The sequence below is a fragment of the Hippocampus bargibanti genome, linkage group LG14 (genome assembly GCF_051943395.1).
Source record: "Hippocampus bargibanti isolate YZ-2025 linkage group LG14, ASM5194339v1, whole genome shotgun sequence".
Taxonomy (NCBI): Eukaryota; Metazoa; Chordata; class Actinopteri; order Syngnathiformes; family Syngnathidae; genus Hippocampus; species Hippocampus bargibanti.
Genome location: NC_142747.1, coordinates 11,504,247 through 11,517,778, shown reverse-complemented (window position 1 = coordinate 11,517,778; position 13,532 = coordinate 11,504,247). Strand labels below are relative to the sequence as shown.

At 40.6% G+C, this 13,532-nt stretch overlaps 1 protein-coding gene across 1 annotated transcript in view; it reads right to left on the bottom strand.

Annotated features, from left to right (window-relative positions):
- The window catches only part of arap1 (ArfGAP with RhoGAP domain, ankyrin repeat and PH domain 1), a 41,669-nt gene extending 29,195 nt beyond the window's left edge, over nt 1-12,474 (bottom strand). The window contains exons 1-9 of the mRNA XM_089013195.1: nt 11,443-12,474; nt 8,106-8,269; nt 7,864-7,937; nt 7,702-7,784; nt 7,000-7,149; nt 1,671-1,740; nt 1,451-1,571; nt 1,165-1,349; nt 873-979 (exon numbers count right to left, since the gene is read on the bottom strand). Of these exons, the coding sequence (XP_088869321.1) occupies nt 873-979; nt 1,165-1,349; nt 1,451-1,571; nt 1,671-1,740; nt 7,000-7,149; nt 7,702-7,784; nt 7,864-7,937; nt 8,106-8,269; nt 11,443-12,437 (1,949 nt within the window). The 5' untranslated portion in view covers nt 12,438-12,474. The remainder of the gene's footprint in view (nt 1-872; nt 980-1,164; nt 1,350-1,450; nt 1,572-1,670; nt 1,741-6,999; nt 7,150-7,701; nt 7,785-7,863; nt 7,938-8,105; nt 8,270-11,442) is intronic.
- Between the last annotated feature and the right edge of the window lie 1,058 nt (nt 12,475-13,532).

The following is a 13,532-nucleotide window of genomic DNA, read 5'->3' as shown; positions in this document are numbered from 1 at the left end:
TTTTTTTTCTTATTTGACTCCGCATTATTCAGACTGGATTTAAGTTTTACTCCCTAGTGCTTTCTACTGTCTTTGTGACTGATTTATTTTCCTCTGATAGTTGTCCACGTTAAGCACTTTGTTACAGCTTCCGCTGTTGTTAAAGCGCTATATAAATCGCCGATGCATATGTGGAACTGTCGCGGATTTGACTTGAAACGGATTTACGTAGGACAGGAGATGTGAGACAATCTCTTTCGTCAATAGTTTTTTTTTTTGTTCTTTTGACTTCAAGATGGCACCACGAGAGTGGAGTCCTTTCCAGCAGCTCCTGTATTTTGTTTTTCTACTTCTTCCTTTCCTTTCCTCAACCTGCAATAACTGTTATGATGTGAAATGTACATTTCTGCAAGAGACTAATAAAGGCTGATCCAATCAATATGTATTGTATTGTGAACGTCAAAACGACATGTCTGAGGGACTGTGTTAGGGATAAAATCATGAAACTGAAAGTAAAAAAATATTTGATTTAAGATTCAACAGCCAATGAAAAATATAGTGTGCACATAACCAGGCACAGTTTGCACATCCTGTCAAGCTGAGTCTTTGCACAGCAGGGAGCGAAGTGTCAGCTTGAAGATGTCACCCCCACACCAACTCAAGACATATACGCACACACAGGATCTCCTTCCTCCCTTATAATCCACACAAATGGCTCGTTGAAGGAACACAGTGTGAATTCTCATGACCTAATCTTTGCACTAAGAAATGTGATCAATAACATTCAAAAGAATCCACTAAATAAAACAAATCAAGCTGGTTCAAAATACAAACAAAAGTTGGGGTTGAGCAGGGGGAATGCAGGTATTAGATGTTAGGTGTATTTACAGTACCTGAAAATACGGTAAGGGGTAGTCAGATCAAAACTGCGGCGGTCTGTGACCTTAACATTTCCTACATTCATTTCAATTGATGTGATGCCTACTCCAATACGGTAGTCCTAAAAGAAGAGAGAAAAAAATACTGATAGTTGCAAATCAATCAGTATTAAAACACCGTTAAAACACAGACATGCATGTTATTTACATTTAAAAAATAATGTAGTACAGGTTCACTATTTTATATTTTAATAATTGATAATTATTTGACCCCACCCTAAAAAAAAAGAACATCACAATCACGCACCTCCATATTTTTATAGAGAAAGACCTTTTCCAAAGACACAACTGTATAAAGTTTGGAGCGTAGACCTTTAAGCTCCAAATAGCCTTTAAAGTCTGATGTCAAAGGCGAGCCAGGGTTTAATGTACTGCGTCGGTGGCGCCCCCTAGTGCAGTCCTGCAGCAGAGTCACCCATTCATTTCTCTCAACTGGTTGCACAAGCAGTGTGGGGGGTGACAAAGGCATGCAAACACTTAAATAAGTTACAATTGCATCATGCAAAATCACACCGATCAATAATCAGACGAACCGTCACTTTCAGCCTTGAAGATAAAAGTGCGATTATGTGTGATGACCTCAAACTTCAGCTCTCCCACACTTGTCACATTCGTGATTGACGCGGTCGAGATGATTCCCTTTGAATACATTTGCTGTAACAGAGACCAGCCACATAAACTTAACTAAGTTGAAACATCTCAAAACAAGCAGAATGAAGAAATGATGGAGAAACCGCTTGTTTGCACCATTACCTTGTCATTGTCAAAATATCTCAGGAAGTCAACATCCAACTTTACCCACCGCCTCTGATAATAAAGGGCCCTGTTGCACACAGACACAATGAAAGTGGACTCATGTGATAACCAAAAGGATGATGAATGATGTGTACCGTATTAAAAAAAACTTGGACTCTTGCATTGTAAATAGCACAACCACCTTATGTTGACTCAAGACAGAATATCAATACAATACAGTATATCAAATATGCTTTTTTATACTTGCACTATGTACAGTTCTTTATGAAACATTTTTGCACAGTTACAGTATACATTTCAGTCCTCTGACATTTATGTGATGCTTAGAATACTTCTATCTTTCCACCCACCCTATTCCAAATTGCTGCTGTGGACTGCAAATGTCCCCATTGTAGGACTATTTAAGGCTTTCTGATTCTGATTCCGGCGTATAAGCAGTGTTTGAAATAACGCCTGCCCGGAGGCCCGGAGCGTAGACGTTTTACGTTGGGCGCACAACTTTCAAAACGTCTCGGCCCAGGAGGCCGACAACTTCTTCAAGAAAAAAAAAAAAAGAAAATATTTTTTTCAAATCAAACGTTTGTTTTATTCAATAAAGCAAAAGCTACAAGCCACGTGGACTCCTCTTTCTAAGTGCCTTTCAAAACTCTCAAGTACACTTTACAGTCACTTTATAGTCTGAAGCACGAAACAGGCTTCTGATTGGCTGTCGTGCCGAGTACGCAAATTGCCAAACGAACGTTTGTTTGGCAATTTGCATTGGCAAACAAACGTTCGTTTGGGAATTTGCTCCAAAACTTGAGAGTTTTGGAGTCCACGTGGCTTTTAGCAGGCGACGCAACGCAAACATTGCATTGTGCACCATGACGACAAACCGACAACTGGAGCAAAATCTTCAGCAGGGGATATTTACCATAAATTAAGCAAGGGAGCATTTGTGGTTGGTACCTCCTTAATTAAAAAAAATCATTTATACTTCACAACATTATTTTTTTCGTCGTCTTATTCTGTTTCAAGTTGTGAAAAATGGGCAGGCAACTTTATGGCCGGGCAGGCAACTTGTTGGCAAGTTGTCTGCCCTGGTGTCCGCTAACTTTTTGTTAGCGGACTTTTTGTTAAGTTTCTTGGAAAAGAGTGGAAACTTAACTTTTTGTTAAGTTTCAGACACTGGTGTAAGGCGCATCTAAAAGCCCTGATTCCTTCAAAAGATGACCTTGCAAATGTGCGCCTTATAGGTGAAGTAATATTGAGTCACAACAGGTCTCGCAACGACTATCAGCAGCCACGGACCCCCTGTAGAGAAAGAAGTGTTAGCCTCTGCTGTAGCGCCTTATAATGTGTTAGTTATGCCTTATATTTTGGACTTTCATACACACACATATACAGTAAAGTCTCGTTATATCAATATCGGTTATATCAATAGTACCGCTTATTACGATACTATTTTCATTTCCCTTGCACATTTCTAGTCTTTTTATGTATAATTAGTACCGTTTAGTACGATACCCGGTTATTATGATAATCCGGTTATTACGGTGCTCCTTTTCATCCCCCGCCGGCCATTTTTGTTGTTTATATCGATATATCCGTCGCGCCATTGGTCAACTTGGTCACGTGTCTTGTTACGTGAGCTGCCATCGGTCGCGCCATTGGTCGACTTGGTCACATGAGCCGCCATCGGTCGCCCCTATTGGTCGACTTGGCCGTGTGACTTTGTCACGTGACACGTCATCGGTCGCGCCATTGGTCAACTTGGTCACGTGTCTTGGTTAAGTGTCACGCCATCAGTCGCGCCATTGGTCGACTTGGTCAGGTGACTTGGTTACGTGCCCAGCACCCGTGTAGCAGAGCCATTTTCATTTTCAGACGCTAGCTCGTGTGTAGCAGACGAGATTGAAGTGTTTGTGTTAAAAGGTAAAAATGGGAAGCAGAAGAAGATTGATGACTTTTTTTAAATTGTATACATAATACAGTAAGATGTAAGCGTTGCAGTTTCCCTGTTGTGTTATGTACATGCCCACTGTACTGTATATGAATGCAATCGTTTTTTGCAACAATGTTTCTTGTTTTGTCTGCTGAAGCGCGATGATTTTGAAAATTATTAACCTTCCATACTGTGTATTAAAGGACAGCCGATGTCACTTTTTATTCAAATGCAAATAAAAATGACTTCACGCCAAGACGTCTTGCATTGCTTGTGAATCCAAACAATGGCTTCAGATTCGGATAATATGCTTTCTTGTTACACATCCAGTTATGAATATGTTTCAAATACACTGTAGTTCTGAAGATTAAAGCATACATGTTTACAATCATTAAAGAATTATATGTGCCATTTTGAGGCAACATTGGGGGAACATCTCTGACCCAAAAAAAGGGAGCTAATGGCCAGCTCCGTTTCTTATATGGCGCTTGGCTGCCCTCTTTTGGCGGCTTTTGTTTAATGCAGTTCGGCGCAGGATCGGATATATCGATAGTCCCGGTTATATCGATATTTTTTCGTACTCCCTTGAATATCGATATAACGAGACTTTACTGTATATATATATATATATATATATATATATATATATATATATACACACACACACACACACACATATATATGTACACACACACACATACACATATATGTGTGTGTATATATATATGTGTGTGGGTATATATATATATATATATATATATATATATATATATATATATATATATATAAAGCCTTTGTCATTAATTGAAGGTGCGCCTGATAGTCCGGTGTATATGGAATAAGTTTGAAAACACACCATTTGTTGGAGGTGTGCCTTATACTCCGGTGCACCTTATACACCGGTACTGTACTGTACTCATTTTATACTGAAATATGTATTTTAGGGGGAGGTGCACTTGGGGTGTTTTTCTTCCTTCCAATTTCAGAAGGGGCACATACACCACCCTGTCAATCACCTTTGAACTACAACGGTGATGGTTTTCTCTCAGGTCCATGTTTAGTGACCTCTGACCTCTTTGAGATTATAAAGAAATACAAGTGCTCAACGAAATGACAATTCAATGTTGTACGTTCAAGGAATGTGAATACTGCAGTTGTATGTGTAATACATACCCCTGAGGTGGATTCTTGTCAAGCCAGCCCATCTTGATGACAGCAGCGAGCTGTGAGCTGTCTTCTTTAGGCGGTGACGCCAGTCTGCCAGTGTTTGGCAGAAAGATGCCTTGCAGGCTGCTAAGGCCTGGTTCTTCCCATACACTCGGACTACGGATGAACAAATGTGAACAACCGTAACGCAACAGTAACGTAAACAAGAATGGCAGTTAACGCTGATTCCTAAAATGAAACATGGGCTATCTTGTTGGGTGCAGAGATACTTCCCACTACAGTGTTTCCAGTCTGCTTATGCCAGAAATGACAGCTAACGTCGCATTGACAGGAATCAAATTCACTTTCATTTCACTGACTGTATGTATGCTCAGACAAACACACAAACAAAAACATACTTTTCGTTGTACTAAATTCATCCTGTCTACTTGATAACTAATGTTAAGCAGATTCCTTACTTACAGACAGTGTATTGTCGGTGTTCAAATACCTGACATGTTTCGGCGACTACTTCCGCCTTCGTCAGAGTGTGGACACTCTGACGAAGGCGGAAGTAGTCGCCGAAACATGTCAGGTATTTGAACACCGACAATACACTGTCTGTAAGTAAGGAATCTGCTTAACATTAAAAACATACTTAGCACAAACATTCAGGCAGGTAATTCGGGTGAATGCAGACCATAAAAACACCACCTCACAGATGTGGCCAGTAGGTATTCATTACTAACGTGACTCTTTTCAAGTGTGTGTATTATGTTGTGGATCGCGTCCGACTTACTCATCATCCTCTAATAGCTCGTCATCACTGCACAAAGAACTGTAGCGCTCCTTTGCTTTCAGAGGGACTTTCAAAGACATTTCCTAAAGGATGACGACATTGTTGTCATTCATAAAGTTGATCAATAGCTGAAATTACTCCAATAATTAAAAACTGTCATACGATGTCTAATGGGTTCACTGGATGAACACTGGCGTAAGATGTGTCGGTCTCTTCATACTCATCAGAATGTGTATCTAGTGGACGGAATAGTAAATAAAGATTAATTCCACTGAGGTAATTGCAGCATCAATGTTGCTAGCATTAACTTCTCCCTCAAAACAAATTGTTGTTTTTAAATTTCATGCAAAAACTCATCCGGTTCAGAAATGTCCAATAAATACAATTGATAGCATTCTACTAACTTGTCTGAAGAGGAAGGTGGGGGTCTCCTTCAGCAGGCAGGACTACTTGAGGGGTAGTTTGGCTTGATTGTTGTGTGACTTCTTGAGTTTGAGAAGTCATGATGTGAGGCACAACCTTCAGAGTTTGGTCTTGAAGGTGCTCAAGAGTCTTGCTCGAAGGAGGGCTGAGGGACAAAGCGGTAAAGGAGCAGTCAACGCAGGTTTGGGGACCTCATTCAATTTACAGGCAGTAAAAAAATGCGTCTATAGAATGGCAACTTCTAGTCAGACCAATTTCTTCTACAGTTCTGATAGCAGCTCTTGAGTTCGCCATAGTTTTGAAAAAAATGATAGGGCTCTTCCATGGCTGCCCTCTTTTGGCGGCTTTTGTTTAATGCAGTTCGGCGCAGGATCGGATATATCGATAGTCCCGGTTATATCGATATTTTTTCGTACTCCCTTGAATATCGATATAACGAGACTTTACTGTATATATATATATATATATATATATATATATATATATATATACACACACACACACACATATATATATGTACACACACACACATATATGTGTGTGTATATATATATGTGTGTATATATATATATATATATATATATATATATATATATATATATATATATATATATATATATATATATATATATATATATATATATATATAAAGCCTTTGTCATTAATTGAAGGTGCGCCTGATAGTCCGGTGTACATGGAATAAGTTTGAAAACACACCATTTGTTGGAGGTGTGCCTTATACTCCGGTGCACCTTATACACCGGTACTGTACTGTACTCATTTTATACTGAAATATGTATTTTAGGGGGAGGTGCACTTGGGGTGTTTTTCTTCCTTCCAATTTCAGAAGGGGCACATACACCACCCTGTCAATCACCTTTGAACTACAACGGTGATGGTTTTCTCTCAGGTCCATGTTTAGTGACCTCTGACCTCTTTGAGATTATAAAGAAATACAAGTGCTCAACGAAATGACAATTCAATGTTGTACGTTCAAGGAATGTGAATACTGCAGTTGTATGTGTAATACATACCCCTGAGGTGGATTCTTGTCAAGCCAGCCCATCTTGATGACAGCAGCGAGCTGTGAGCTGTCTTCTTTAGGCGGTGACGCCAGTCTGCCAGTGTTTGGCAGAAAGATGCCTTGCAGGCTGCTAAGGCCTGGTTCTTCCCATACACTCGGACTACGGATGAACAAATGTGAACAACCGTAACGCAACAGTAACGTAAACAAGAATGGCAGTTAACGCTGATTCCTAAAATGAAACATGGGCTATCTTGTTGGGTGCAGAGATACTTCCCACTACAGTGTTTCCAGTCTGCTTATGCCAGAAATGACAGCTAACGTCGCATTGACAGGAATCAAATTCACTTTCATTTCACTGACTGTATGTATGCTCAGACAAACACACAAACAAAAACATACTTTTCGTTGTACTAAATTCATCCTGTCTACTTGATAACTAATGTTAAGCAGATTCCTTACTTACAGACAGTGTATTGTCGGTGTTCAAATACCTGACATGTTTCGGCGACTACTTCCGCCTTCGTCAGAGTGTCCACACTCTGACGAAGGCGGAACATTAAAAACATACTTAGCACAAACATTCAGGCAGGTAATTCGGGTGAATGCAGACCATAAAAACACCACCTCACAGATGTGGCCAGTAGGTATTCATTACTAACGTGACTCTTTTCAAGTGTGTGTATTATGTTGTGCGTCGCGTCCGACTTACTCATCATCCTCTAATAGCTCGTCATCACTGCACAAAGAACTGTAGCGCTCCTTTGCTTTCAGAGGGACTTTCAAAGACATTTCCTAAAGGATGACGACATTGTTGTCATTCATAAAGTTGATCAATAGCTGAAATTACTCCAATAATTAGAAACTGTCATACGATGTCTAATGGGTTCACTGGATGAACACTGGCGTAAGATGTGTCGGTCTCTTCATACTCATCAGAATGTGTATCTAGTGGACGGAATAGTAAATAAAGATTAATTCCACTGAGGTAATTGCAGCATCAATGTTGCTAGCATTAACTTCTCCCTCAAAACAAATTGTTGTTTTTAAATTTCATGCAAAAACTCATCCGGTTCAGAAATGTCCAATAAATACAATTGATAGCATTCTACTAACTTGTCTGAAGAGGAAGGTGGGGGTCTCCTTCAGCAGGCAGGACTACTTGAGGGGTAGTTTGGCTTGATTGTTGTGTGACTTCTTGAGTTTGAGAAGTCATGATGTGAGGCACAACCTTCAGAGTTTGGTCTTGAAGGTGCTCAAGAGTCTTGCTCGAAGGAGGGCTGAGGGACAAAGCGGTAAAGGAGCAGTCAACGCAGGTTTGGGGACCTCATTCAATTTACAGGCAGTAAAAAAATGCGTCTATAGAATGGCAACTTCTAGTCAGACCAATTTCTTCTACAGTTCTGATAGCAGCTCTTGAGTTCGCCATAGTTTTGAAAAAAATGATAGGGCTCTTCCAATCTGTCACATTTTCTCTCCCTCCCTCACATTTTGAGAACAAGTCCCAACCTGCATCCTTGCATAAGATACTATGCAAAAACAACATGCCACTGAATCCAATGAACTTGAAATGTCTCAATGTTTGGGGGGGGGGGGGGTATTAAATAATACAATATGATTTGTTTGACAAGAGTATTACTCATCCCATTCTTAAAAAATTACTCCCATTTCAAGATATGAGGATGAATCATGCATTCGGTTGTCATTTCGGGGATTTTACAGTCACCCTCTTGTGGTTCATGTCTGAAATTCACATCCAAATAACCATCTATCAAGTGTCAATCAATGGAAGTAATTCCATGCGTACCATAGGTTGAACAAGCGGTTTTAACTGTTTATTGATTTCATCACCATTAACCTACTGTGCAATTGAATACAAAGGCACTTATAAATACAAAATAAAAAAATACAAAATAAACTAATTATATACATATAGACAGGAGCATCAGCTTGTAGCAGACATGCACATTTCACCATGACGTGAGAGTGGCTGCCTTTACAGCAACTCTGTATTTTGTCTTTCAACTTATTTCTTTCCTTTCCTCTTCCTTTCATAACTATGCTGCTGTGAAATATACATTTCTACACTGCGACACTATTAAAGGCTAATCCCGTCCAATCCAATTCCACAAAAGGCTGTTGCTAGGTCACCCTCTCTTCACACCCATCATCAAGTATTCCGACCACTGTGAAGGAACAACATGACCTCGACGTCAAAACCTCCATCGTGTCTTCAGTATAAGAGTCCTCTCAATATAGCTCCCAAAAATAGATGCACAATGACGGGAAACTGGCCTTTTAACACAGTTCCTCCTATTTTCCCTGAGGAAGACTACCAAAAGAAGGGGCATACATATTTCAATAAAACCACATATATTTATTTGGAGCTCTTTTTCTTTAAAATGCTAATCTAGGCAGGGCACGATACATCATTGAGTGGTCATTGATTATGGGGAATTTAGGGTATTTTTCTACAAAACAGCACAACCACAAAAACTGAGCACCAAATTAAACTTTGCTATGACATACGACATAATGTGTGCCCAACAACATAATGCACAAATGCAGCTTGGAGAACTGTTTCCAGTTCCAACAGAAATCACAATTACTGTAAACGTGTTCAAACATTAGAATGTTTTATTTATGTGCACAACCCCAAGAGGGCGGAGGGAAAAAGAAACACACAAGCATTTACATAGCTTAAAATGTTGACAGGCAAAAAGGACCAGCTAACAAACACTAGATGGAAACAGATAACAGAGAAGAAAAGTCATCTTTGTTTAGCGATACAGAGCGGAGAAAAGACTGGCAGGAAACAATGAAGGGACTTGTTCGTATCAGGTTACCTGCTGTCATGGGAAAAAGAAGTCCTCTTCTATGATCATAAAATCATTCAAAAAAAACACGCTTTTGCTGATTATGATTATGGAAGGTAGAAAGCGAGAGGGAGAGGAAATGACCACTTAACAAAAAAAAGGGGGGGTGGCAATGAAACACGCGAACAATGACACAAAACAGCATGTGAATATGACCCATCACAGGCAAAATTATCAAGAATCAAAACTGAAAAGGAAAATGACTTCTCCATCCATTTCTCACTCTCAATTTCTCCGTGCCACTCACAGGGTACTGTAGTTTGGAACAACTATTTGTGTTGTCTACTGTGACTTCCTCCCTCTCACTGCAACTACTTCCTTTTTAAGACAAAGCGGAGCACACATATCACGTATGCTACCCAACCGTATTTCATACAACCATTACAAGTCACTGAAATGTCAACAAAAGCATTGTTCAACAGAAAACTATTTTCTCACATTCATTGTGAAATTGAACTGCATTATGTCATTATGTCCAGGAGGTGGCAGTGTTCTCTTCTTTGACCAATTTAAACTGTAATTCATAAATCTTGACAACTATGAGCACTTTGACGACTGTGGGATTCATTAGTTTATACTGAATAATTTGATTTGGCGATGTATAGCATGAACACTGTGTCTATAAATATCTTTATAATCTGTCACTGAACTCATTCACTGCCAGACAATGTGCAAAAATAAGTGCACTCCAGTGCCAGGGATTTTGTCATTGTCACTCGAATTCCAGAAACCACAGAATATTGAGTTTTAGACTACATAAACATTCAATACAGCGTCTTAAACTTTCATCAGAAAAAAAAGAGTTAATTCCTAATTCATATCGGTTTTGAGTTATCTGAGCTTGAAATGGGGGAGGCTATACAAAAGGCATATGCCATACACACTTTGGGCTTTGGGAAACATTAAATTTTGCGGTCACGTTCTTAGCAATGAATACATCTTATGTATCTCATCCGACACTTTTTTTAATCAAATTTGATTTTCCAGCAATGCCGGTTCATTCTGTGCATTTTTGGGGTGGTTTGTTTTTTTACTTTGTGTGAATGTTGAAACTGCATGGAATATTCGAGTGGTTTGAAGCTTTTTTTGTTTAACTCGTTCACTGCCTGATGACGTGCAAAAATGTGTCCACTCCAGTGTCATGGTTTTTATCATTGCCACTTGAATTCCAGGACCCACAGAATATTGAGTTTTAGGATTACATAAATATTCAATTCTGTGTAAGAAACCTTAGACTATCTTCTTTCATTGGAAAAAAAATGTTCATTTCTAAGTTATATGGGTCTGGAGTTGTTTGAGCTTGAAATGGGGGCGGCTGAACAAAACACAATACATACATCTTTATTTATACAGTGCTTTAACAACAGTTGGCACATGGCACATGCTGCCTCCTCATGGAAGGGAAAAACATTGCCAGAGGTCTGACCAGCGCTTCATCAGCAACCCCCGCAAGAAAAACCAAAACCCGAACGAATTTGGGAATGGTATGCAAGTCACACTTTTCAATTACCGAATAAATTCGGGAATGGCAAGTTAATTGTGCACAGAATGTCTTCTTAGTTGAGTGAAGCACGTACCTTTCAATTCTGGAAGGACGTACAGGATTCCGGCTTGGAATTTTTGGTGGTGCTGTTCCAACTTTTGGAGGGAGAGGGGGAGCATTTCTCTCTTGGCTGGGGAAGAAGGTGAGGGCCATGGGCGATATAGCTGCCATTCTATCGCCTTTTGAATGGCAAGTCGGCAGGTGACCGCAAGGGCTTTGAGGCAGCGTTTGGGAGATGGTGTCCCAAGGTGGGTGAAGAGTTTCTTGTGAGGGGTTCTGGGTTGAGGTGTCGGACAAAGGTCCAACCTGTTCCTGTGACTCTTTGATGAACTTGGTGGGGCTTTGTACCGGCGATGAGGGTGTCAGGGCCATTGTGAAGCGTTGTGGCGGGCAGTTCAAGGAGATCCTTGGGGGCACTGGTGGCAAAGGGGTGTTACAAAATGAGGAAATTAGCGAGCTGGCATGCGACTCCAATAGGACTGGAGCACTGGAGGTGAACCTTGTCCTCTCTTTTGGAACGGGCCTATTTTTCTCTGCCTCTACATCATCTTCATTATATTCAAGAGCTACCATCACTTCTGTCTGTCCAGTTTCCTTTTTTATTCTAGATGCTTGTCGGTCCGTTGGAACTGGCTTCCCTCTTAATCTGGGTGCAGGTTCAGGGGTATGTGGATTTACGCTCTCAGTTTCGTTCCGAAAATGTTTTTCCCCTATGACTGATATCGCGTCCCCAGCCAAGGGGTTATTCCCCTCCATAACTTGCTCATGTTCTGCGCTCGCTGCCAGTACAAAGACTGACTGGCCTTCCAGTTGCAGAGAGGTGACATGTCGAGTTTTGGTCAGGCTGGCCAGAATGCGTCTCCGGTGGCCCGGAAGTGATATTCCCATCTGCTCCAGATGATGTAGTGTGAGGTTGTGACATTCCGCTACGGACAACAGGCCCGCAGTCTGAAATGCTTTGGAATACTGCTCGAGACGAAGGCCACTTAACCAGTCCCAAATGGAGATTTCAGACTCAGGCTGAGACATGGCAATGCGAGTTTTCACACCTCAGATCATGTTCCATGTAATCTGAACCTTTTAGCCTGCAAAGACACACAGTTGCAGAACATAACGGAGGTCATGGAGAGGAAGTACAAAATTACAGGACAAACATTGGCACCTAATCCTTTCACCACATCACCCCCATCCTCCAAGAGCTCCACTGGCTTCCGGTCAAATATAGAATCAACTTTAAAATGATTCTTTATACATTTAAAGCTATCATAAACCTTGCCCCCCCTCCGCATACCTACCCATATCGCAGCATCTGCAACAACCTCTGCCGTGCAAATCCGTTTTCCAAGACAATGTTATCGTGAACGCTTCAATGTTTTGACATTCACAAACACGACTTACACATTATTGATGTACGGAACAACAAGGTTGCAGACAACAAGAAAACAACAGCTTGACCAACAAACCAGGTGATTTGTGGATGCCATGACCATGACTGAACACTACTCAACTAATTACAAGCTAGTGTCACATTGAAATACCATTCCGTGACAATGACAACATACATGGCCGGGTGAGGTAAAGGGTCAAGTAAAATGTGCCTTTAAAATTGAAGAAATGCTACAGTGGTGAGCTAATTTTGAAACAACTGCAATTTCCTGTTTGCACTAACGAGAGCAAGATTGTCCTCTGAAGAGAAAAGCACTTCCTTCCTTTAAAAAAATGAACTCAGTGGTAGCATGAAAACAGTCCGAATGCATGCATGCAGACAAAATAAAATCCCACATAGCTACAAAGAGCTTCGGTTTGGTGTCTGTTTGATAAAGAGTTGTGATGTAGAGGTAAGGAATACATTGCCAGTGAAAGACCTGAGGCTTGCTCGAATGTAACTGTCATCACTAGACAGCTCTGGGGCGATTGTGCTTTTTTTGCGCCTGTAATGGGGAGCATTTTCACAGTTCCGCTTTGTTCAGCGGAAAGGCCGGTGCTATTGGACAGTCTGCAGCTGGCTGGATCAGAATCAGAAAACATTTAATAGTCCCACAATGGGGAAATTTGCAATGGCTTTAAGAGCCCGCGATGAAAAGAAAGGAGTGTTAGCACGTATGTTGAACTGTCGCGGCTTGC